General features: G+C 40.6%; 2 protein-coding genes and 3 non-coding genes across 56 annotated transcripts in view; 4 read left to right on the top strand and 1 right to left on the bottom strand.

Annotated features, from left to right (window-relative positions):
- Pbrm1 (polybromo 1) overlaps nucleotides 1-19777 on the bottom strand; it is a 99404-nt gene extending 79627 nt beyond the window's left edge. For 30 of the 51 annotated variants that reach the window (XM_063275298.1, XM_039095102.2, XM_063275320.1 and 27 more), the window contains exons 1-8: nucleotides 19316-19521; nucleotides 16032-16171; nucleotides 15700-15823; nucleotides 14057-14209; nucleotides 12301-12398; nucleotides 9292-9439; nucleotides 5493-5636; nucleotides 2541-2657 (exon numbers count right to left, since the gene is read on the bottom strand). In XM_063275298.1, coding sequence (XP_063131368.1) covers nucleotides 2541-2657; nucleotides 5493-5636; nucleotides 9292-9439; nucleotides 12301-12398; nucleotides 14057-14209; nucleotides 15700-15747 — 708 coding nt within the window. In that variant the 5' untranslated portion in view covers nucleotides 15748-15823; nucleotides 16032-16171; nucleotides 19316-19521. Of the gene's footprint in view, nucleotides 1-2540; nucleotides 2658-5492; nucleotides 5637-9291; nucleotides 9440-12300; nucleotides 12399-14056; nucleotides 14210-15699; nucleotides 15824-16031; nucleotides 16172-18717; nucleotides 18837-19315; nucleotides 19522-19621 lie in introns of those variants that run through there. The other 21 variants (XM_063275307.1, XM_063275322.1, XM_063275324.1 and 18 more) reach the window with 12 other exon arrangements.
- Gnl3 (G protein nucleolar 3) lies at nucleotides 19681-25866 on the top strand. 2 transcript variants are annotated; one of them, NM_175580.3, is made up of 15 exons: nucleotides 19928-19982; nucleotides 20760-20818; nucleotides 21196-21333; nucleotides 21438-21548; nucleotides 21689-21769; nucleotides 22166-22298; nucleotides 23279-23391; nucleotides 23650-23767; nucleotides 23974-24061; nucleotides 24402-24576; nucleotides 24655-24797; nucleotides 24885-25021; nucleotides 25120-25277; nucleotides 25499-25565; nucleotides 25660-25866. In NM_175580.3, the coding sequence occupies exons 1-15, from the start codon at nucleotides 19970-19972 to the stop codon at nucleotides 25740-25742; spliced, it is 1617 nt and encodes a 538-aa protein (NP_783170.1). In that variant the 5' UTR covers nucleotides 19928-19969; the 3' UTR covers nucleotides 25743-25866. The 2 variants fall into 2 exon arrangements, with proteins under 2 accessions (XP_063131204.1, NP_783170.1); XM_063275134.1 differs by lacking the exons at nucleotides 25120-25277; nucleotides 25499-25565; nucleotides 25660-25866 and having other exon boundaries at nucleotides 19681-19982; nucleotides 24896-25021.
- On the top strand, nucleotides 22354-22430 carry Snord19 (small nucleolar RNA, C/D box 19). The gene has a single exon (XR_005495182.1). It is a non-coding gene; the product is annotated as a small nucleolar RNA SNORD19 (small nucleolar RNA).
- On the top strand, nucleotides 23437-23516 carry LOC134478790 (small nucleolar RNA SNORD19B). The gene has a single exon (XR_005495185.1). It is a non-coding gene; the product is annotated as a small nucleolar RNA SNORD19B (small nucleolar RNA).
- Nucleotides 24267-24346, top strand: Snord69 (small nucleolar RNA, C/D box 69). Its single transcript, XR_005495183.1, has one exon. It is a non-coding gene; the product is annotated as a small nucleolar RNA SNORD69 (small nucleolar RNA).
- Nucleotides 25867-25912: the final 46 nt, after the last annotated feature.

Here is a 25912-nt window from a genome sequence, read left to right as displayed (position 1 = left end):
TGTTCTTGTAGACACAGAATGAAAATAAAGCTAGGATCCAAGCCGCAGTGCTAAGTCCACGCATGGCCAGAGCTCCCCATCAGTTGGCTGCCTCTACTACTTCATCTTACTTTATGAGACAGAAGCTCACATTAAACCTGCAACTCGCCGATTTGTCCAGACTGGGTGAACAGCAAGCCTAAGATCCTCTTCCCTTCCTTAGCTCAGTGCTGGGAATACAGGAGTACAACCACACACGACTGGTTTTACGGGTGCGGAAATCCCACCTCCGCTCCTCTGTAAGTCAAATACTTTACTGACTGAGTCATCTTCCCAAAAGTTGAGGTATTTTCTTTCAGATGGCAGAAGCTGAGAGCTCAGTAGGCTGTTTCTCCCCCCTACAGAAGCCACCTTCCCGCTGCCTGTGTCTGTGATTTGGCTACTCTCTCGTGAGATGAATCACATCGACTATTTCTCCTTCGGACTTGCTATTTCCCTAATATTTACTCAGGATCCATCAAGCTGCACATGTATCATGATGTCCTTCTTTTTAAAGTGAAATAATGTCTGACTTGGTTTGTACAAATATTTATTCATCCATTCATCTACCAAAGCCTATCTGAGCTGCTTCCTAGAATAATTTTTCAATGATAAAGTATGCATCTAAAAATAAAGTTTGTATAAACATGAAGAAACTCTGTTCAAGAGATGAGATGAGAGGAATATGCATAAATTCTTTAGTTCTCCTTTTTTTCTGGTGATGGAAAAGGACAAATTGAGTATTCTTCCATCCACAGAGAGAAGAGATTTTCTAGATAAGTGAGAGCTTTTTAAGGCCTAATATGGCTTCAGAGATAAGAGAGGATTAATAGGGATACAAGTATGATTTCATTATACCTCCTCACACTGCAAAGAGTCTATGACCTTAACATTCTTTTAGTTCTTTTTAACAGTATACTTTAAGAGGAACTCTTACGAAGTACTCTTCAGTACTTAATCCACAGTGACTGGTAATTTCTATTAAAAATTTTTAAGGCTTTTTTTCCCTCATGTGTATGAGTGTTTTGCCTGTATGTATATCTGTATCACACATATGTAGTGCCTGAGGAGCCAGAAGAGGGCACTGAATTCACTAGAACTGGAGTTCCAGATAGCTGTGAGCCATGTTTGGATGATGGGATTCAAACCCAGGTTCTCTAGGAGCAGTCAGTGCCTCTTTACTACTGAGCCATCTCTCCAGCCCCATCATTTATTTCTCTATCGCTATTATTTTCTTTTCCTTGAGTTTTCAAAGGACAGGGATCCATGTTGTCTTGAATGTTATAAATACCTGAGGACTGATCAGTGAGTGGCATGCAGGTGTTCCCGTAAGTCAGGTCTCGCTGCAGTGACAGCTCATCAGTTAAAAGCGCCAATGGCTTTTGCAAAGTACCTATTTCAGTTCCCACACGGCAGCTCGTGCACAGCTCATGGCAATGCCAGTTCTAAGGGAGCTGACGCCTCCTCTGACTTCTACAGGCGCTGCACTCAAGTGACCAAACCCACACACATAGTAACCTTAAAACACACTTGAACAAATCAGGTTAGTGATCTGTACTAAAGCTGTATTCCCACTCTGGCTCCTCTTCTAAAGGTACTCAAAAGTTGCCAAAAATCAGAGACAGATATAGAATAGTGTTTCCACAGGGCAAAAGGGGAGGGGGGAGGGGGACCTGATTGTGAATGGTAGGATGTTTTAATTGTAAAGATTTAAAAAAAAAAAAAAAATCCGAGAAGATGATCATGACAGTTGTACAATAATGAGAATGTCATAGAACCGTTCATTTAAAAATGGTTAGGGTCATGGTCAAGAGAATCTGTAACTCCAGTACTCAAAGGCAGAAGCAGAAGAATTTGGTTTTGGCCAGCTTAGATTATACAGTAAGACCCTATCTCAAAATACCAAAAGTAAGTAACATTTAGTATAAATAAATAAAGTCAAAATAGTGTAAGTACCACAGTAACAAAAACAAAAACAGTCTATGAGTTTGGGACCAACTGAGGCACCATAGCCACAGACACTACCCTGACCTCACGTGCACACACAGACATACAAAATTAGTAACCTTTTCTTAAAAGCCAACCTTTGGGGATTGGACAGATGGCTCAGCAGTAAAGAGCACCTGATCTCTTGCAGAGAACCACAAATGCAATCTCTAACTCCAGCTTAGGAGATGTCACTTCCTCTCCTAACTTCCACAGGCACCAGGTCCTCATGTGGCACACAGACAGACACACAGACATACACACACACATACACACACATACACACACATACACACACACACATACATACACACACACATACACACAAACAGGCAAACACACCCATATTTAAAAAGCCACCTTCTAATCAAGTGAAATAACAGACTATGTCCTTCGTGCTTTCTGCTGAGGCCATCAAGAGTATCACTTGGCTACCTCTAACACTGTCCCTTTAATCTTACTTATAACTAATAAAATTCTTAAAAGTATTTAAAATTAGGTATTTTAATTCATTTGTCCTTGAGCATATCACTTACCACTTTGGAAGGCAGTTTCTGAAAAAGTTCACTGATGAGCCGTCCTGATGGATTTGTGGCTACAACTATGGCTTCGAGAAGCTGTTCCAGGATCTCCTTCAGGTAACCTGGAGAAGACTAGCAGGCAAAGAGGTGAAGAAAGAAAAACAAATCCATAAATAAGTGCCAAGTATTAAATAGTTTTTAAGATTACAGAGTTAATTCAAAAGAGCAACTACTTTGCAGTATTTATATAAGTTCAAGTTTCAGGAGTACCTTGCTTGTTAACTGAGAACTACATGAAATTAGTGAAGCTCTTGTAATATTTCTATAATTAGGCCTCTTAGAAAAGGTCCTATAATGAATCTAAATTTTGTAATAAATACTATAAAAGTACCATATTGTAAATGTAGAAGTCTATATCCTTTTGGGATCTGAGCTACTAGGCCATATATAAATACCTATGTATGTAAATGTGTACAAACACTTCGCTATCTCACTTCTTCACAGCTCTTCATAGCTCTTCAGGTAAAAACTAAATGGAGATTAAGTACATTCATATACAGCACTTCTGTGCTTCACTCCTAGCAACTTGAGTTTAGTCTCACCTAGTTAAATCACTGTTCCAATACATGAAATTATGTGCCCCAAACAGTACTTGATCAGAGAAGGTCCAAGACTGCAGCAAATTTCTACAGTGAGCAACAGGATTGTCTCAAGCCAAAACTTATAGTAAACAGTACTGTTCAAATTCAACTCATACTTTTGTGCAAAGAGATTAAGATGAATGGTTATTTAGGACTTAAATTATACACGCACTGGTATTTTTAACATAGTCTCAAGCTTTAAAGTCCATGCTTCTTTCTTTCCAACCCAGCCCCACTACTCCAGAAACATTTTGTAGGTGACATTAAGAATTAGGATGCATGAATACATTTATTCCAGGAATTGAGAAACTAATGGGAAAATCATTCTTGATTTAAAAGTTTCAAGATTAGATATTTAGCTCAGTTGGTAGCATGTCTGCCTAAAATATAAGAAGCCCTGAGTTGGATCCCGTGAACCCCATACGCTCGACTTGCCGTAGTTTGGAGGTAGTGGAAGCAGGGCAAGATATGATAATAGGAGGCTGAGATGATCAAATATATAAATCAATGCTAATACAAGTCAGGCTGTGACAGTTTGTATATGTTTGGCCCAAGGTGGGGCACTATTAAGAGCTGTAACCTTTTTGGAATAGGTGTGTCACTGTGGGCATGGGCTTTAATACCCTAGTCAGTATTCTTCTAGCAGCCTTCAGATGAAGATGTAGAACTCTCAGCTCCTCCTGCACCATGCCTGCCTGGACGCTGCCATGATCCTGCCCTAATGATACTGGACTGAACCTCTGAACCTGTAAGCCAGCCCCAGTTAAACGTTGTCCTTATAAGAGTTGTGTTGGTCATGGTGTCTGTTCACGGCAGTAAAACCCTAAGACACAGGCTAAGAAGAATATAATTTAAAACATATGATAATGTATCCTAGAGGGTTTTTACAAACTATCTTTGAAAAATCATACATATATAGACGTAAAATAAAGTCAAATATTCTATACTTTTTTAAATTCATTTTTTAAAATTTATTTTTATTTTACATACATTGGTGTTTTCTGCCTGCAAATATGTTTATGTGACAGTATCAGATCTTGGCGTTACTGACAGGCGTAGCCCACCATGTGGGTGCAGGGATGGATTCTGGGACTTCTGGCAGCAGTCAGTGCTCTTAACCTCTTAGTCATCTCTCTAGTCCCCAAATAATCTATATTCTAACTAAAATTTTGTAGCAAAGCAAAATAAAATATAAAATTTTATCTTAAATAAAAACTAGGAGCTTGAAAATGCCTTCCACTTTCAAAAAAAAAGGCTTACAGCTATAAAAGACATAAATATGAATATGTAAGATTTCTCTATTTTTCATCAATTATGTAAATGAAATAAATGAATAAGGACAGGCAAGCCCTTTGTTGGGAAGAGTTTCAGCAGAAAAGGCTGAGAAATGGGAGAAGGTAATGGGGAGTCATAATAAAACAAACCCAAAATTCATTAAGTACATGTATGAAAGTATCAGAAATAAAAAGTTTCAAAGTCACATCCTAAGCTTTCCTTTTTGGCTGGAGCTGTAGAAAGGCTGGACTCAGCAAGCGATATCCTGCTAGTTTTCTCCTTTATGTGCCTCTTTACGTACCAGGCACAAGTAAACACATGGAGACACAACATCGACACCCACTGTTCACACTTACTTCTAGGGGGCTGGAAAGAGGCCTGAGTAGTTAGGAGCACTGGCTACTTTTCCAGAGGACCCAGGTTCAATTCCCAGGATCCACGTGACAGCTCACAACTGTCTGTAGTTCCAGTTCCAGGACATCTAACATCCTCACACAGACATACATACATATGCACGCAAAATTTAAAAAAATCATTTTAAAATCAATTTTTTTCTAAGCACAGGTAAGAGCAAGTGCGCAATCGCAGAGTTCAGAACGCAGCTGGCATGCCGTAGGACCAACAGCAGCTGCTCAGTGCAGTCCAATAAACCTGACAGCTGCTTACAGAGCGTGCGTCCTGGTTGCACTGTTAAGCCCATCTAATTCCTTTAAGCACTGAGAAAGCACCCAGAGTATAATTTTTCTTCCCTTTTACCTTTCTTTCCCCACCATCTTTCCAGATACTGGCCAAAAGACTAAAGCACACTTTCCTGGATACTTTGAGTTTTCTTTCTTTGACGTCCCTCTCCCCTTATGCCATGCGGCTGCCTTTCAACCTCTACTGCAAAATGAATGCCTTTCTTTTCCACCTCCTTACTCCCAACACCTGCCAAGACTTTCAGCTTGCTTGCCTCTCTGCTTTTCTTCTCTAGTGCTAACTGTCCTCTACCTTAAGGAGACCAGGTAATCCTAACTGAGGCGACTACTCTGCTGCTTGTGCTCACACTTACGCCGTCAGCCATCGTTCCTTGATTGTCTTGCCCATCTTCATCATCATCTTCATCATCTGCTTCTCCTTTCTGAACAAACTCATTTCTTGTTCGAAGGTACAAATCCCAGAGTTTACAAGCAGCTTTATACTCAGGGGAATCTGGCTATACATTAGCAAAGAGAAGAGAAAGAAACATTTACTTTTATTGATAATTCAATTTCTAGTTTTAAATCATCCTGTTTAACAGAGAACTGCTATTTTAAGAGACAAATCGGAAAATACAATTATAATTATTTCCAAGTGCTTATGATTAGAAGATATGCAGACCTTAATCCATTTTCTAAAAGACAAAAAACCTGACTACTCATCCTTAAGTAAATTTACAGAAACACTTGAGGCAGAAGATAAATTATTTACTAACTTAAAATTATTTATATAAAAATTCCAATATAAAGACTTGTTGCTATAAAAGATAGAAATAACTGGTGAAATGACTTCCATTTTATATTAGACTACCAGCAAACTTCAGAAAACTGAAAAAATTAAACTAAAAACCAATACCTAAATACACAAAAGCAGAGACATGTTTCAAAGAAGCAAAGACGTGACGAAAGTCTAATAAAATAGCTGTGGTGGTGTGAATGAAAATGCCCCCATAGGCTCACAGGGAGTGGCACTATTGGGAGGTGTGGCCTTGTGGGAGGAAGTTGTCACTGAGGAAGGGCTTTGAGGTTTCAGGCCCAACGTCTCATTCTCTTCTTGCTGCCTGATGATACAGATATAGATCAGCTGTGTCTCCAGCACCATGTCTGTCTGCTGCTGCTGTGCTTCCTGCTACTACGATGACCAAACCTCTGAACTGTAAGCCAGCCCCAGTTAAATAGTTTCCTTTATAAGAGCTCCCATGGTCACAGTGTCTCTTTAACTAACTAAGGCACAAGTTCTAGAAGAAGACAGAATGGCATATAGGCAATATATGAAAATATTAAGGCTGAAAAACATCCCCTGAGAAAAAAATATCAATGCAAGATTTACAGAGCAAAACTCACAGGTAAAAAGAAAGGGGAGGGGCTGGAGAGATGGCTCAGTGGTTAAGAGCACTGTCTGCTCTTCCAGAGGTCCTGAGTTCAATTCCCAGCAACCACATAGTGGCTCACAACCATCTATAATCGTGTCTGGTGCCCTCTTCTGGCCTGCAGGCGCATACACGCAGGCAGAAAGCTGTATGAGGTATATAAATAAAACATAATAAATAAATGTTTAAAAAAAAAAAAAAAGAAAGAAAGGGGAGGCTGGATACATCACAATAAACCAAAGAGAGAGAATAAGAGGGGAAAGGCCAGAGAAACAGAGATCCCCTCTAAAGAGACTGTAGTTGTGGTAACAGATAACTTTATATCCAACTGTTATTTTTCTCTTGTGTGCTGAGGATCTACCCAAGGGTTTGTGCTTGCTAAGCAAGTTTTCAGCTTTTAAAACAATGAAGAAAATAAAGAGGTAAAAAGTTGGATGTTGTAGCATGAGCCTAAAATCCTAATACTTGTAATAAAATACTGTCATGAGAGTGAAGCCAGCTCAGGTTACACAGTGAGCACCGGCAAAGTCAGGGCTGTACAGAAAGACTCTGTCTCAAAACAATAAAGTTATAAATGTGAGTAAAAAATTATGTAAAATATTTATTTCTACATTTCAAATTCTGTCACAAAAGAAGTACTAGGCAGTGTGATAAGTAGAGATGCTCAGCATTATTAGCGGATGGTCTTGCAGGTCGTAGTGATGTGATAGCTTCTCATTCTGACAAGTTAACTATTGACCTCAGAGGTCTGGAGGCTGCAGACAGACCTGAAGTAACCATCTGCTTGGCACAGTGAAACCCTGAGGTGTTTTGTTTTTTTTTTTAAATTTCAAGAGAGGGTTTCTCTATGTAGCCCTGGCTGTTCTAGAACTTGCTCTGTAAACCAGGCTGTCCTCGAATTCACAGATAACCACCTGCCTCAGCCTCCAGAGTACTGAGATAAAAGGCAAGTGCCACCACCACCTGGCTTTTTTGTTTTTGTTTAATAGAAAAGAAAAAGGTCCTTGACTAAGATATTAAGATGTTACAAATACTAAAATTTAGGGGGGAAATATGTCAAAACTAAAACCAAAAAGGAAGTAGATTTTTAAAAAATTAACAAAATGTATTAAAAAGCAAGAAAATTAACAGTCAAAATTTGATGATAGGAATACATTCAAACATAATGTTAATTACTGAACCTAAATGGATGGAAATATGAAAAGTATGGATACTGAAGTTTTAGCACCATTCTGAGCATAGTAAAACTAACATAATCCGAGAGTTGAAATACTCCAGTTAAAGCCCAGGTTATGGGGGTGGGAAATTAAAAAAAAAAAATTAAAAAAAAAAAAGCCAACCCAGGTTATGGAGCCTGAAGAGATGGCACGGTGTTAAAAACATCTGCTGCTCTCACAGGTGACCTGAGTTCAAGTCCCAGCACCCACATCATACCAACATGGTGGCTCTCAACTGTCTATAATCTTAGCTACAGAAAAAAATCAAATTCATCTTCTGTCCTCCATAGGCAACACATTCTCCACAGACTTAAATGCAGGTAAACACTCATACACAAAAATAAAAGCAATTTTAAAAATTGAAAAAGTAAAGGTGTGTGTCACCATAATGTCTCTATAAAAATTTTAAGAGAAAATACAAAAGTAGTTTTAAACATTCAGGCAAAAGGAATTTCTAAACCAAGACACATAAAGGTATAAACTAAAAAAATAAAATAAAATAAAAAATAAATCAGATTCTTTTTAATACAAGGTCTCACTTTTTATCCCTGGCTGGTCTGGAACTCTATACATAGATTGGGTTGACCGTACTCTACCAGATTTCCACCTGCCACTTGAGCACTGAGATTGAAGGTGTGTGCCACTACACCTTGCAAGAACAATATATTTTATTACATGAAAATAGAAACTTATTTTCATCAAAGAGACTACAAAAACTGGAGGCTGAGGTTACTGTTCAATAGTACCTGTTTTAGTAGGATCAAAAAGAAAGCTTAAAACATAATTTAAAAATATTTTAAAAGTTCAAATATTTAAGATATTTGAAACATACAATTTAAAAAGGATTAATATTCAAAATATTTTTTAATTTCTAGAATATAAAAATACCAAAACATTAAAATAAAAATGGGCAAAAATACCTGATCAGTTTATGAAAGAAACAAAGCAAAAAGGACTGAGAAAAACACCAAACCTGCACAATTGTCCCTTTACTGAAAGAAACACAAGCCAGTAACGTTGGTAACGCTGCCAGCTTTGGTTACATATTGAGACCCTGTCTCAACAAGACAAACAAAAAATGCCCCCAACCAACTACACAAATGGAAATTGGACATTAACAAAAATAAAAGAAACTATTACTTATCTGAGCACTGGCTGTTGTTATAAAGGACTAGGGTTTGGTTCTGAGCAATTACACAACAGCTCACAACCATCTGTAACTTGTTTTAGAGGACGCGATGTTCTCTTCTGGCCTCTCTGGGCACTGCACATATATAATACATGTACATGCACACACATGCACACGCACGCGCACACACACCCTTTAAAGATGCCAGGCATGGTGACCATCATGGCCCTCTAATCCTAGTGCTCTGAAGATAGAGGAAAGAGGAGCAGAAGCTCAAGGTCAGTTTAAACCTATGCAGTATCCCAAATTAAATACACGAAGACTTAAAAGGAAAGATTAAAAAGAAAAAACCAGATAATTATAAAATTAGATACATCCAAAACTGATGCTTTCTTACCTTATAATAGGCCTTTGCATTGTTAAAAAGCAGCTGGAAGTCAGCAGTCAGTAGATTAATATCATCATACTCCTCCATTTTAAGTTTCTGTTGAATTTTCATCAAGTCAATGGGCTGAGAAACCACTTCATAATAGTCTGGTTGATTTCTGTTATAATTTAAGTATGTTTTAATGACACTAATTCAAAGCACATAAAAGTTTTATTTTAAATCTATTTGCGTAATATCCAAAACACTAAGTAACCAATCTAATTACAAATTCCCCAAGAGACTCTCCCTCATTACTAGAGCAAAAGGAAATAACAAAAGCAAAATGCAGCTGTTTTCTCTTTTCACAATACATATTAATCATACAAAAAAAACCTAAGCTAACATTGATGATCAGGTTTATATGTTAAACATCTAAGGTTAAATATAAATATAAGTATTTAAGGGTACCAGAACTAAACCTATGTGCATGGTATCTTCTATAAAGATAACTTACATTTCCTCGTTTCCAAAATGGTTCACAACAAAATTCAAAGTTCTTTCTAAAAATTACACAGTGAGTGAAGCACAGTGCACACCTTTAATCCCAGCACTAAGGAGACAGAGGCAGGCAGATCACTGTGCGTTTGAGGTAAGCCTGGTCTACACACTGAGTTCCAAGACAATTGGAGCTACATGATGAGAGCCTGTCCTGAAAAACAGTTATAAAATGGATTATTTTTCCTCACTTAGTGATCACAGAGCCTTTTCTGGCCATGTACTATTACTTATACTTCATAATTAACTAATAAACTTAGAAAGGAGACAGATGTTTACCAAATATGAAAGATGTAGACACAATCGTATAAGAATATTAACACAAAATACAGACAGTGGGGCTAGGAATGTAACTCTGACAGGGTCCTTGCCTAGAACAAGCATGGCCCTGGTTCAACCCTCAACACCACCAAAGAGGGGCAAGAAATGGGAAACCCAGGATAGTGACAAGAGTTACACCCTGAAAAGGAGACACTCAGGGAGGCACAAAGGAATTTCAGAGACAATTATGAGAATTAAGTCCCTAAGATAATTTCTTGGGGTTCATGACATTTCTTATTTTGTGTTTTTTCTAAAGGAGTTCCACAAAACAAGCAAACCTAACATGATCTGAGTGATTACTTTCTCAATAGGGTTATTTAGCTCCTTGGCTCCCTTTTAGATATGTAAAGAAAAATGAATACATTCAAAGAGTGTCATGGTCATTAATGGTTTACTACCTTTGGAGAGCTTATAGTTACTCTTCCACTATGTATATTTGCTTTAAAAAAGTTTAACTCTGTCATAAAAGTTCTAAGAACACGAATCAGCAATATGCTACACAGGGAAGGAGGGCGCATGCTCCTAAGCCCAACAACCTGAGTTCACCCTCCAGAGCTAAACAGTGGATGGAGAACCGACTCCTCCAAGTTGTGTATACTTGAATGAGTGTGTGCACAAAATTAATAAATGTTAAAAAACATGTATTTTTAATGTTAAGAACATCCTGAAGAACGTATGTTCCAAAACAATTGAGTAAGCACTGACAGATGTTAGAGTACTGATTTCATACAATCAAGGGACCACCATTCAAAACCGGGAAACAAAGTTGGCTGTGGTACCTTACCCACTCGCCCTATTTATATTCTCCAGCTATTCCAATCTTGCCCTTCACAGTGAAAGAAATTGAGTATAGAATCCTGCTTTCATTTTATTTTCTTAGTTTCCTTCATTCTAAATAGCTATTCAGCTTTCCTTGCTTTTCACATGTTTTTGAAGATTATAGACTATTTTGTAAAGCATTACTCAACTGCAGTGTTTCTTCTGGTTTCCTGTTCTTATATTTTTGGTTGTGAGCCTAGCCTTTAACGGCTGAGCCATCTCTCCAGCCCTGGTTTCCTGTTCTTTAAAGGACAGTTTGGAAGAGATGATGTGGCAATATCTCACTCTATCTTACCAGCTGACACATGGTTTTGTCTTATTCTATTAACCTGATAAGGTTACCTCTGATCATTTGATCATGGCAGTGTCTGCCAGGTTTCTCTACTGCTTCATTTGAACTTCATAGGGAAATACATTCAGAAAGCCCATTCTTAGTCACACTTTCAATTTATTCATTTATTACTTTCCTATGGGTTCCTGAGTTACTACTTCACCAATGGGCTAAAGGCTATGACAGCAACAGTCACTGTTGTTGAGGCAGGGCCACAACTATGTAGCCCTGGCTGTCCTGAGTCTCACTGTGTAGGCCAGGCTGGCCTTGAATTCACACATTTCTACCCACTTCTCAATGCCACCACACATGGCCCATGTTGTTATCAAACTGCTTCAATGTGAGCTAAGTGGGTGTCCTTTTTAGGGTTGCTTCTATATTTTGTTTTAATTTTTCATGTTTTGAGACAGGGTCTCATTATCTATTCCAAGCTGATCTAGAATTTACTATGTAGCTCAGGCAGGCCTCCCAACCATGATCCACCTGCCCAAGTCTCCTGAATGATAGGAATGTAAGCAAGAACCATCACACTCAGCTGACAATATCTATTTTCTATGGTCTCCTAAAATGTTCTCATCACTTTCCATACCCCACACAGTTCTCCAGGGTCATCCCCGACTCTGCTCATTTCATGCTGTGTCAGTAGAAAGAGCTAGGGAATATAGATATGCTCATAAATGAATATAGTTATAAAATCTCCAAACCTACATACATTAAAAACCATGAAAATCAACTCCTGCAAGTTCTCCATATGCACAATTTAGCATGTGCATGCACACACACACACACACACACACAAAGAAGTAAATAAATTATCTTGATGAATAAGACTGAAATTAAGATTAAAAAAAAAAGACTAAAATTGAATGCCAGATTCAACCCATTTCTTACCAAAAAAAACCAAAAAAAAAAAAAAAAAAAACACAAAAAAACAAAAAAACCGTAATTACTGAACACGTTACCTTTGGACCCTTTGTCAAATGTTCTCACTTACACCCGTGTTCCCAACTCACCTCCGCTTCGGTGCCCTAATGAACAGCTCACAGAGGAGTCTGCCCTGTTCATCCTTATAGTCCCGGATGGTGTTATAGAGTTCATGGCACACAGCAATCTACTCAAAGGAAGAAAAGAAACTCACCACACAACATCCAATGAAGGCCTATCAACAATTCTTTGATAAAAACATTTCCAGAAAGGAAAAACCTCCAAATTACCCAATGGGATCCCAAGTCTGATAACTGCTGAAAGGACAGTTTTTAAAATAATGTTTGGGAGACAGAAGCAGGAGGCAGCTCTAATTTAAGGCCAACCTGGTCTACGGAGTGAGTTGTAGGCCAGCCAGGACTATACAGTAAGACCCTGCCTCAAAACACCAAAATAAATATATAAATAAACTAACAGAAAATACTCTTCAGTTTTTATAACTTTTGTTAGATCTGTGTCCCCCCACCTTCATTTCCTGGTACTAAGATCACAGGTATTCATTACCATGTCTGATTCTGACTTTCTTTTAGACTAAATCAGCTTATTGGCTTATATAATCCTCCTGTTTAAAAATAATATAACTTAAAAAAAATAAAAGTTTGGGGCGCTGGGGAGATGACTCAGTGGTTAAGAGCACTGGCTGCTCTTCCAGAGGTCCAAAGTTCAATTCCCAGCAGCCACATGGTGGCTCACAACCATCTGTAATGGGTTCCGATGCCCTCTTCTGGTGTGTTGTGTATTCATATACACAAAAGAAGTAAAAAAAAAAAAAAGCGGGAGCTAGAGAGAGAGCTCAGTGGTTAAGAGTACTAGCTACTCTTTCAAAGGACCTGAATTTGATTTCCAGCACCTACACGGCAACTAATAACTGCCTACAGCTTGAGGTATAGGGTGTCTGACACCCTTTCTTGGTCTCCGAGGACACAGTGCCTTTAACATACAGGCAAAAAAAAAAATTCATACTCATAAAAAATAAATTTTTTTAAAAAAGTCACCTAAGCTGGGCATTAGGGACACACAACTTTAATTCTAGTACTGAGAATCTAAGACAGGAGGATTGTGCACTCAAGCAAGCACATTAAACTACTAAGCTAACTCACTAGCTCCTCTTTCCCCACATCACAAACTCTTCATCTTAGAACGTCCTACTGGGTGCTAGTACTTTATTACAGTTTATTCATTTGTTTCTATTCCACGCTGGAATCTATGCGTCATGTGAAACTGGAGAGAGCCTCAAATATAACCATATTTCAGTAACTTGAACAGTGCTCACAACTTGCTGCCAGCCCTGACTTGAGTTTAGTCTGCATGGGAAAAGAAGACTGGACTCCCTCAAGTTGTCTGCTCACCTCTGCACTCTGGCCACAACATATAGACACAGTGCTCACCTCCTCTTTAAAACATCTATTTATTCAATGTATGAGTGCTCTATCTGCATGTACACCTGCAGGCCAGAAGAGGGCGTCAGATCTCATTACAGATGGTTGTGAGCCACCAAGTGGGTGCTGGGAATTGAACTCAGAACTTTTGGAGGAACAGCCAATGCTCTTAACTGCTGAGCCATCTCTCCAGGCCCTCACCACATATATAACACAATTCACTGATACTTTAACTTCAAAATATTAAATCACACCATTACTGTTAGACTTGTGGCTATAGACAGACTTCTACAAACCTATCAAACCAGAGGGGGAAAAGGCCATGTAGCTGCTCAACTGCTGCAAAGAGGGAAGGGTGGGCAAACCACGGGCAAGCGGGCAGAAGCGTGAAGCCTGGGCTACTTACAGGATCTACGGTAGGAAGACTGGACAGTCTTCTCCTTTTCCTGCTTGGGCCCGGTGTAGGCACAGAATGGTGCCCGTCATCAAAGTCTCCACTGACACTGCTGGACGGGGAGGTGGCTCTTCTTCTCTTGGACCCCATGGACTCCAACTTCTTCTATAAGAAATAATTAGCCAAGTTCTTATATTTAATCGTCAACAATGTCAACTAACTCTCAGCTGGACACACATCACCAAACTGCTCGTCCATTTAAGACAGCTGATAGTTCTTTCCAGAGGAACTGAACTAGCTCTAAGTTCTTTTGTTAATTTAAGTCCTAGACTTCAATGATTTTTAGCCTTGTACTTATCAGAATGCTGTACTGTCAACCTCTAATGGGGCAAATTTGGCAGAAGTACACACATTTATATGTCAATCATTCTAAATTAGCCTACCATGTCTACTCCAGATTTATCCTGAAATGTGGTTTCCTATACGTGCTAGACATTTAAGAAAGTTACTTTTGCTGTGTACAGCGTCTTGCCTGCCTAAGCATCTATGCATCACATGTGCGCCTGAGGCTGGAGACCATGTCTCCTTTTAGCACCTTCCCCCTATTTTGGACAAAGGGTTGTTTATTAACCCTGGAGAATATCTAGTCAGTCAGTGCCTGAGACCCACCTGTCTCTGCCCCTCCACTGAGAGGGCTACAGACACTCCTACCCACACATGGCTTCTAAGTGGGTGCTGGGGATCCGAAGTCAGATCCTCACCTTTGCACGAGCTCTTTACCCACTGAGATGCCTTCCTCATCTCTAAGACACTATTCTTTGATAGACACTTTAACCCCATCACTTGACAAGAAAGCCAGGGGAGCTCTCTGTGCATTCAAGGCCAGCATGGTCTACATATTGAGCTCTATGTCGGCCCGGGCTACATAGTGTCTCAAATAAAAAAAGGAAAAGAAACCATTTTTAACATAACTTTACAATATACACATTTGGCTATAATGTAAGAAATGCAACCACAGAGATAAATTACTATAGGTAAAGGGCATAGACCCCAGGACGTCCTACAGTGCTTACATAATTTAACAGTCCTATCAAATAGTGAGTGCATTATAATCTCAAAGGGCTTTCCTAAAGGTAAAAGTAAAAAAGACTTAAGTCTCGCTCAACTAAATAAACAACAGTAGACCAGTGGCTGCCTGTACTACAGAAAGAAAAATTGGGGATCTCCAGGAAATAGAAAGCAAGAACAAAAACAAGCAAAAAAAAATCTGTTGAGCAAGTAAGAAACAAGAGGGGCCCACTACCTCTTGCTTTGAACTAAAGTCCACACTCTGTTTAAAACAGAACCCACAGCGATCATGTCCCTTCTTACAGGCTTTGGTTTAATTACCAAGAATATTAGTCTGAAATTGACTAAAAGTAGTTAAAAGTTTCTACATCCTTAGGTTAAGAACACCCAGGTTCTGTTGTTGTTTATAAAAGACTGCTAACTGGCCATAATTCCACAATTTAATGAAATTAAGGATTAATCCTTGGAAACGCTCTGATAAACACAGGAGGGACTCGTATGGGAAGAATTATTACAAACTTCCGAACGTTGAGGGAAAGGTAAAGAGCGACAGAGACAGGAAAGGGTGAAGATGATCAGTAATTTACCAGCTTTACCAGAGCACAACCAGCGCCTCGAAAAGCCAATCTCCTCATTATGTCTGCAGGCCAACTGAAGCCAGTGAGAGAAGGGAGGGCTTTATAAGGGCTTATTCAGTTAGTCTATTCAGAACTGAAAGAGAAGAACAAGGCAGAGAAAGGGGAAATAGGGATAAAAATGAGTCACGAACAGACAGAAAACATACATTCAAGTAGAACTGCTAAAGAGAGAGACACAGGCACATCAGTCAGTTCTCAGGTGCACCTGACATTTCTTTCATTTAAAACCCCAATGCTTCCACATGCTTAGAAATGTCTCACTGCGTTTCACCCTTACTCACATGAAATGACTGTCAATTCCAGGAATGGAGCATGCCTGCCCAAGTGCCCCCTAGTCAATAAGAGCAGAGTTCAATCACAGAGCTGGGATGGAGAGTGAACACATGTGGGAGGCTCACATGTGACACCAAGTGTTGGCAAGCTGGAACAAACCAAGAATGGCTCATGAGAGCAGACTCTACAAAACTCTTCCTCCCCTCCACCCAAGAATCAGAGAAAAACATTTCTTTCTCAAAGTTCTATCTGCACTGAAAAGACACGGCATTTAAGTTTAGCAGAGCTTTAAAAGTCTTCAATTATTTTGGCAATTTAAAATGACCTTTTATAATGCACTAGAAAGCAAATGACAAAAAATGTAAATTATTAGTATTGCGTATATTGCAGTTTTAGATGATGCGACAGCCCAGATCCTTTAATCATTAACACACTTTCAAAAGACAAAAGATACAAGAGACGGGTTTTTTCATTTTTCTTATCCAAAGTATACATTTTAACATGTAATGTGAAAGAAACAAAGGACCCACACTCAGGAGTCAGACCTTCTGCCTCTAATTATCTGTAGGATGCTGGACAAATCGCAACTCAGATCTGTTTCTTCATCTTTAAATGGGAACAAGGGCTGAGCAGACAGCTAAGTTGGAAGAGTGGTTGCCTAGCGGATTGGAAGGCCCCAGGTTCAATCCCAGCACCGCATGGAACTGGGCATGGTGGTGCACACATGCAATGTTACCATTAAGAAAGTGGAGACAGAAGTACTAGTTCAATGTCATCTCAAAACACACAAACAAACAAACAAACAAAAACCCCAAATGAAAACAGCAAAGTGTACTCATAGCCTTTTGGCACTGAAGAAATAATGCACATGAAATTACTTTGAAATTGCAAAGCAAACCTCTTAAGCTCCCTAGGCACAAAAACTGGGTCCTCTTTATTTTTGTATCCCATTCTATAAAATAGTGCCAGATATAAACTAAATGTTCTGAAAATGCATATAAGATGTTTAAAACAAAATAGCATCATTTAAAAATGGTCTCTAAATACTACTTCATTATTTCTTTATCCATAAGCAGCAAACAAGTGATTCTGGGGTTTAATGTCAGATGTTAGGATGGTCTTATTTGAAGAAGATCCAGGAGTCTGACAATGACTCTGGACACTCCCAGTGGATAACAGACACCTCAGGAGTCTGGGGAGAGAGCAGAGTCAAAGGACTTGCCATGGGAGCACAAGAGCCTGAGCTCAGATCCCCAGCACCCACACCAAAAGCTCACATAACTTATGGCTCTGACCCCATCACTGAAGGTATGGAGGAGGTAAAGATCACTGAGCTTTGCTAGCAGCCAGCCTAGGCAAACCCTTGCCAACTCCAGCTACAATGAGAGACCTTGTCTTCAAAGATAAGGTAGCCCTGGAGAGGTGGCTCAGAGGTCAAGAGCGGTGGCTACTCTTCTATAGGGCTTGAATTAGATTTCTAACACCCATGTGGCAGCCATAAATCATCTGTAATTCCAGTTCCAGGGGACCCTCTTCTGGTTTCTTGAGGCACCAGGCACATACATAGTGCAGCCATACACAGAGACAAAACATGCATACACGTAAGAAAAAAATGAGAACTTAATATAAATTTTTAAAAAAAGCAATAAGAAGACAATTCCATGAATCTCTAGACTCTACGTACACAGGCATACATATACAAAGTTGTTTTTTTAAAAGAGTACTTAAGAATATGGAACTGTGCAAGTATCAAGTATAACCAAACACCTGACAACATACTAACCTTTAGTAGTCTGTGGGTTTTAGTAATATTTAGCATTGTAACAAACACTTAAAACAAAAATTTTGGTAAAAAGATGTCTCAAAGACCAAAAACAGTAGGCAATTATAATCCTACTTTTCATAGCAAAACCTTTATGCCTGCCACTCGGACAGAGCCTTTAATATTCATCTACTCCTTCGTTGCTGCCTGCTTGTTTTTAGATCTGCAACAGGGTCTATATACACCAAACTAGTCTTGAACTCAAGATTTGAATTTCTCAGCCTTCTGCCTCCATGTGCTAAATGCTGGGATAACATGTACCACCATGTCCATTTTTTGGTAGTGCTGAGGAACTGAACCTAGTGCTTCATGCATATACCAAACACTCTACCAACTGAACTACATTTCAACCCACCTATCTTTTCCATAAATGGAGTGGGGAAAAAAACATATATTTCCAAGTCAGCATGCTCCTTCATGATGTCTGATGTCTTCCTAATAGTCTATTAGATGGGTATATAATTTATCTTGAGGACTTGGGAAATGCACTATTATTTGAGCTACGTTTCACACTCTAAAGGAAAGTTATCAACATTCTTCCACTCCCATTAATGCATCGGCACAAACACATGTGTTACTGTTTTGATCCCAAACACTCCTTCAAAAGATACTATCCTCACTTCTCCCACCCTCCAGGCAGTGGCACATGCCTGTAAATCCAGCATTCAGGAAAACTAGGCAGAGGATCCATAAGCCCAACAAAGTAAGGCCACATCGAAGATAAACAGGGACACTTTCCAATCTTTCATCTTGGATCTTAAAAACTACTAAAGCAAAAGTTACGTTCCTCAATATCTATTTCGAATCCAATGTGCTTCTGAAGTACATTTAGGGAAAGGCCTACTACTAAATGGGTTAAGAAAGACACTTACAACCACTTTTTTGTTTTCCTGGCAGGTCTCACTGTGTAACCCAAGTAGCCTGGAACTTGCAATGCTCCCAACTGGACCACTCTAGTGCTAGAACAGGTGTTTTCTACTGTGCCTGGCTCCTAAAGTAATTTTTGAAAAGTTTGCGTTAGGATAGCATTTTCCAATACATCCTTCTATAGTTATTCTTAGAATTTCTACATCCATTCTATTGTGTATTTGTCATTTGTTTTCCAGGAATTTAATATTTTTGTCCCCTCTTTCAAATCAAATTTTCTTAAAATATTAAGGCACGTTTCTTCGGAAAACAAAACTTTGAAGCATAAAATACTTTTAAAACCAGAAAACACAGTTTAAAAACACTCGATTCGTCGTGACGTTACAAATGAGAAGCTTAAGTACCTAGCCTGTAAATAAGTCTCTCTAACAAAAAAAAATATTCCGTTTGGGCAATCATTGGGAAAGAGGAAAAACAAAAACAAAAACAAAAAAAACTCAATAGGGAGTTTTTGCCGAACGCACAAGAAAAAAAAAAACAAACAACAACAACAACAACAAAAAAGAGGCCTTGAGAGTCTGAAGAAAGAAGAGTTTGCCCGACCTGTCACTGGTTCTGGGGCTAAAGGAAACGTTGACAGCTTTGAAGCCGCCCCGAGACGGGCGGGAAAGCAGCGAGGGGAGTTTCCGGACCCCGGCTAGCCTTTGTCCCGGCGGCAGGTGCGGCCAGGCTGCTGGGCCTGTCCGGAGGCCCCGCCGCCGTGCCCCGCCCCGCGCCCAGCCCGACCAGCGCGTCCGCACCGCGGGGCGGGGCCTCCGCCGCGGCTCCCGCCCGCCCGCCCGGGCCGACACAAAGGCCCGGCAGCCGGCCGAGGAGGGGCGGCCCCGCCCGCCCCGGGCCCGGCCTTACCCCGCCGCTCCGCCGCCTGCAGCCCCGGCCGCGGTCCCCGACCGCCGAGCCCCACCCCGTGGCCGCCACGGCTGCTATTGCTCCTCTGGCCGCGGCCCTCTCTCCGGCACCCGTCGCCCTTACCGCCCTCACCCCTCCCAGTGCTGCCGTAAATCCAACCCGTAGCCGCCAAGCGATCCCGACTCTGTGCGACAGTGTGTGTGCGCGCGCACGCTGCCGAGCCCCAGCACACTTTCCGGCAGCTTCTTGAGCGCGTGACGTTGGCCCGCAGTTCCAGTTCGCACGTGGCGCCCGAGACGGGAAGGTGTACCTGAGACCTCTTCTGCTCCAGACGCGTCCGCGGCCAGGATGAAGAGGCCGAGTGAGTGGGGTCGAGAGCGAAATGGGCAGGCGGCGCTTTCTGGCTGTAGGGAGAAGACTATCCGGAGGCCATTGCTCAGTTCCGCGTAGATCTGGCGCTTGGAAGGCCCAGGCCGGAACTGGGCCTGTTGTGTATGAGGAAAGCTAGGCCTTTAAAGGGTAGACTGGGCCAGACTTGTGTGGTTAGCTTGTTTGAGCCTATTTTCGGCCCTGGAGTTTTCCTAGAACTATTCAGAACTATTGTGTGTCGGCCGTGGCACGCGCCCTAATCCGGTACATAAAGGATAACGCAAGAGGCTCGAAAGTTTGCATCCAGCATAACATAATTTTTCAGGGAAGGTTGAGGCAAGATTTCTGCTGCCCAGGCTAGCCTTATTTTTGTAGGCCCCAGGGCCTGATAAAACAGTCTCTTGAGAGCCAGGAATATGGCTAATGTCATAAAGGCCCTTGCCACTAAGCCTTACTGTCGAGTTCAAACTCACATGATGAATAGAACTGACTCCTGTAGATTACTTTCTGACTGGCCTACACACAAAATAAAGCATTTTGGGGGTGGAGTGAAGACCCAGGATTGAGTCCCAGCACCCACATGGCAGCTCAGTGCTGTCTATGGAGGGACTAGTAATGAAGCCCTCCTTTGGCTTCCTGTGCAGGAACACTGCATTTACATCATTGGTGTGCTTGCTGGCAAGAGAGAGCAAAACATCCATTTAGGTGATTTAAGAAACTTAAAGGAATGCTACTCGTGTGTACAGTTTTTCTCTGTTTGTTTTGGCAGAGTTAAAGAAAGCAAGTAAACGTATGACCTGTCATAAGCGGTATAAAATCCAGAAAAAGGTAAGTGTTCCCGGGAGACCCGTGCCAATGGATTGCTAAAGTGGCCTTTTCCATCCTCTCTCCTTCATGGCTAAGGCTCTGTTAATGATTTATGGTTGGACAGGCTGCAGCTGTGGGAACATGCAGAGTAAGAGAAAGCCTAAAGTTTGCACAGTGACATTGTTACAAAAAGCTTCTGAGGGACATTTTTCTGTTTTATGTATGCGTATTAATTCTCTGTATAGTTTCAATTGGAGTTCTGCTTTTTTAGAGTGCTCCGAGTGCATTATGAACTGTCGCTAGACTGACTTATCCCTAAATTTTAAGTGGTTAAGTATTTTTATAGGGTGAGTTTCTTTTGTACAACACTGAGGATTGAATAGCGCTGTTTACAATAGGTTCGAGAACATCATCGAAAATTAAGGAAGGAAGCTAAAAAGCGGGGTCACAAGAAGCCTAAGAAGGACCCAGGAGTTCCAAATAGTGCTCCCTTTAAAGAGGCTCTTCTTCGTGAAGCTGAGCTAAGGAAACAGCAGGTAATTTTTGCTGGCCGAAAGTTCTAGTGGAATAGTTTATGTGGTTTCCAAAGTAACATACTGCCACTAGTCACCTGTTCATTTCTGTCATGGCTCTGACACAGCTTGAAGAACTAAAACAGCAGCAGAAACTTGACAGGCAAAAAGAACAAGAACGAAAAAGAAAACTTGAAATTAGCCCTGATGATGAGCAATCTAATGTGGAAACTCAGGAGGTGAGGCTACCTTTCCTTAAAAGTTAGTGGGCTTATGGCAGTAACAAAATGTAGGTTATCTCAACCATTTAAATCTGTTGCCTGTTGACACCTGTGGAGAGTGGTAACAGCTGCTCTTTCTAATTTTTTCTTCCTTTTAGGAATCTGATGAGCCCAAAATAAAGAAAGCTAAATCAGGCAAACAGAATCCAAAGAAGTTACATTGTCAGGAACTTAAAAAGGTACCTTAGTATAGGTTAGTGTCAAAAATGGTAATGAGATTTTGAAAACGTAAGAGTCCTTCCTTGACAGCAGCTTTGTAAAGTGGACTTGCTTCCTGCAGCTCCCCAGCCCTGGCATTCATTTCCCAGGCTAAGCTACCGCCTTCTAAAGAGGCTTGTTACACTGCACAGCTCCGCTGGGGTAGACTGTGTGTTCTGACCTAACGGGTTGGAGGCCAGTGTCCAGTCGGAAGCTGCTGGGTGAGGTTCTTTGTTCAACTTTGATGTATAGTAACTCATGAACATGTCAGCATTTGTCATAGGAAAGTGAAAACATGGGATCTGCCTTCTACACTCACTGTCAAAGGTGAGTGCTACTCAACGAGGGATGCTGTTCTGATGGTTCTTGTTTGACAGGTGATTGAAGCCTCAGACATTGTGTTAGAAGTTTTGGATGCCAGAGATCCTCTTGGTTGCAGGTGTCCTCAAGTAGAAGAAGCTGTTATCCAAAGTGGATGTAAAAAACTAGTACTTGTATTAAATAAGTCAGGTGAGTACAGAGTCCTCTTTATCTTTGTGCGTGTGTGTGCATGTGCGAGCGCTCTGAGGTATGAGGAAAATATCGGAACAGTCTGATTATCACTGGAGACTGATAAGATCCAACTCTGACCTCAGCAAAGCCAATGAATGTGCGCTCTGGTGGCCAAGACCTGGGGGAGGTAGTCTCTGCAAGTGATTATTCACCTGGATTTTTCTGTTCTGCTTTTCGGTATTTAGCCTCCTTTAGTTTTAAGAGTTTCCGTAACCACTGCATTTCATATAGAAACTGGTGTGAGCATTCGCCACATATACGCCCACACAGAAACGCAACTAAACTAGGATACAAGATAAGTTACTATGTGAGATAAAATATTTAAATGAAATGATTAGGCATCTGGGTGGGTTTGAGCACCAGGAAGAGAACCCAGAAGGAAAATTTGGATAACTGGCTAAATTGCCAGCAGTGGTGTTCAAGCCTCTAGATATGAGGGGCAGAGGAAAGAGATTTTGTAGAGAATGAATATAAGAATGTGCCTTACAGTCACTGTTAAGCGTAGAAAGTTGGTGCCGCTCAGGTAGCAGTAAATTCTGAAAACTGGCATGAGCTGACTTAGTACCCGGACTGAGCGAGCGAGCAGTACTGGGGGTGCTGAGACTCACACGTGGGGTAGTGCCTGCCTGGTACTCAGAAAAGGTGGTTGTTCCCTGTCACCACATAAAGCCAAGCATGGTGGTACCCCTCTGTGATCCCATCCATGGGGCGGATATAAGGAGGTTCCAAAGGTGAAGGTCATTCAGTTCCAGCCTGGAATACATGGGACTGGGGATTGAGAGTAGAGATGTGGCATCTCAAGACACAAGCAGCAGGGGAGCAAGTTTACTTTGTTTCCGTTTAATTCCTTTCAAAACATTAGGGAAATACAGATCAATACAATCAACAGCTAACCCTAGTCTTAAATCACTGAATTGAAGTGTCTTTTCCCAATTCAGATCTAGTACCAAAAGAGAATCTAGAGAACTGGCTAACTTACTTGAATAAGGAATTGCCAACAGTGGTGTTCAAAGCCTCAACAAACTTAAAGAACAGAAAGAAGACATTCAAGGTATGCTGTATTAGTGGGAGGAATTAATGGGTTTCTTCATATTTGTGATGATTGAAATATGATGAGCATACAAAATGTTGATTACAGTGAAAAACAGTAAGATCCAACTCTGATTTCATTAAAGATCATCTCAAAGGCAGTAGAGGCCAGCAGTTTTTCTGGGAGCTGGACTCTGGTGCCATACTTTCTGGATCCCACCCGGTGATATTTACCAGAATTTAAATTGCCGTATTTTTTTTTTTTTTTTAATGTTTAAAGATAAAGAAGAAAGTTGTTCCATTCCAAAGTAAACTCTGCTGTGGCAAGGAAGCACTGTGGAAGCTCCTTGGAGGTTTTCAGCAGTCCTGTGGAAAAGGAGTTCAGGTTGGAGTGGTTGGTGCGTCTCATTCAGCCTCTCCCACTTCAGTGCTGGGCGGGACTTCACATTGTGAATGTGAATGGGTTTGTTAAATCAAACTCTGGCTCACCTCACCAAAACATGGCGTCTAAAAGAGCCCAATGCTAAAACACTTGCTGGTATGGGCAAGGCAACTACTAGAAAATAAGTTTATAAACATAACCTGAGTTTATGTTTCCTTGTAGGTTTCCCAAATGTGGGAAAAAGCAGCATCATTAATAGTTTAAAACAAGAAAGGATTTGCAGTGTTGGAGTTTCCATGGGACTTACAAGGTAAATGAACTGTCCGTGATCAGAAAGAAATGAGTAGTGGGTGCTGGGTTACGAGAATTCATTGAAAAGGCCCAGGTACCTTACAGCTGAGTTTGAAAAGTTAAAGAAAGCTCCCTCAGAGAAAGTAGTGTTGGACCTTGTCTTGGAAAAATGAGGAAATGGCATTATTATGTATCTTGCAGCGTTCATTCTGAGGTTTCGAGGAAACATGAAGCAATGATGACAGATTGGATCTGACTTTACTGCTATGCTGAGTTTGTTCAATCCAACCCTGAGCTTCATGTTGTCTTGCCCTCAGATGTACAATGTCCCTGCTAACTCCATGGCTTTTTTCCCCCAGGAGTATGCAGATTGTCCCTTTAGACAAACAGATCACAATCATAGATAGTCCGTGCTTCATTATCTCACCTTGTAACTCCCCTGCTGCACTTGCCCTCCGAAGTCCAGCAAGTATTGAAGTTCTAAGACCATTGGAGGCTGCCAGTGCCATCCTGTCTCAGGCTGATAGTCAACAGGTAAAAGAATTCCCTTGAGCTCTTTACCACTGTTCTTTATACAGATTAAGGACTGACGGTTCATGTTTTGCTTTTAAGGTGGTGTTAAAATATACTGTCCCGGGGTATAAGGATTCTCTGGATTTTTTTACTAAACTTGCTCAGAGAAGAGGTCTGCACCAAAAAGGTGGAAGCCCAAATGTCGAAAGTGCTGCTAAGCTGCTATGGTCTGAGTGGACAGGGTAAGGTGTCTCTGTATTGGTATCTTGGAAGACAGCTTAGAGTAAAGGGATTGGCCTATGTTTGACAGATCTTGTCTTTAATGCCAGTGCCTCATTAGGTTACTACTGCCATCCCCCTGCATCCTGGAATCATTCTCCTCATTTTAATGAGAATATTACAGCAATCATGAAGAGGGGCTTTAATCTAGAAGAACTAGAAAAGAATAATGCACACAGCATACAAGGTAAAATTGTTACATGAATGAACGTATCATGATAGTTAATAAGAATGACAATGCTGGAGGGCTTCTCTATTAACATGAGTTCTATTCCTTTCCACTAGTCCTCAAGGGCCCTCATTTAACTAATAAAATCCTTTTCCGGTCTTCGGGCCTGACAAATGGAATACTAGAAGAAAAGGACATCCCCGAAGAGTCACCAAAACAGACAGAAGACCAACAGGATGGTGATGATCAAGAACATGTTACTGGTGAAAAAAATGTAAGTTTTGTTTCTTGAGTTAATGCTGAAGTTTTTTAGCATTGCGGTATGGAAAGAATAAGGGGTCAAAGGTAGAACAAAACATTTTGACAAGAAGCAAAGCCAGCCCCTGTACGTTTAGGTATCTAAAACAGAACTGTTAACAAATCCCTAGACACCTCTATCTCTATAGGGTTAATGAAAAACTACCTGTTATTTCATGCTAATTTCTCGGCCCACAGGCAGAGATCTCAGATGTGACTCCTGTAGAAGAGACCAGGGAGATGTCACCTGGGCAATCAACAGCAAGTGAGTTGGGGAATAGCACTCCTAACAAAGCAGTTTGAGAACAATTGCTTTATTCTCTTGTAAAAAACTTCACTTTTCTTTTTCTCTGATACAGGTAAACCATCTGACAGATCCTTTATCTTGGATAAAATGAGTGAAGAAGACGATGCCTATGACTTTACCACAGATTATATATAGCCTTCTAAATGTTCAAGTGTGCTCTGTACAGTGTTTCTAGATTGCTTTGGTATGATATAAAGTGTAAATCTTGTGAATATGTATCATGTTCTAAATTAAAAACAAAATAAAAAGTGTTTGTATATATGTGTTTAAGATTTATTCATGGCCAGGTGTGGTGGTGCCCAGAA

The sequence above is a fragment of the Rattus norvegicus genome, chromosome 16, assembly GCF_036323735.1.
Source record: "Rattus norvegicus strain BN/NHsdMcwi chromosome 16, GRCr8, whole genome shotgun sequence".
Classification (NCBI taxonomy): domain Eukaryota; kingdom Metazoa; phylum Chordata; class Mammalia; order Rodentia; family Muridae; genus Rattus; species Rattus norvegicus.
This window is presented reverse-complemented; position numbering and strand designations above follow the sequence as displayed.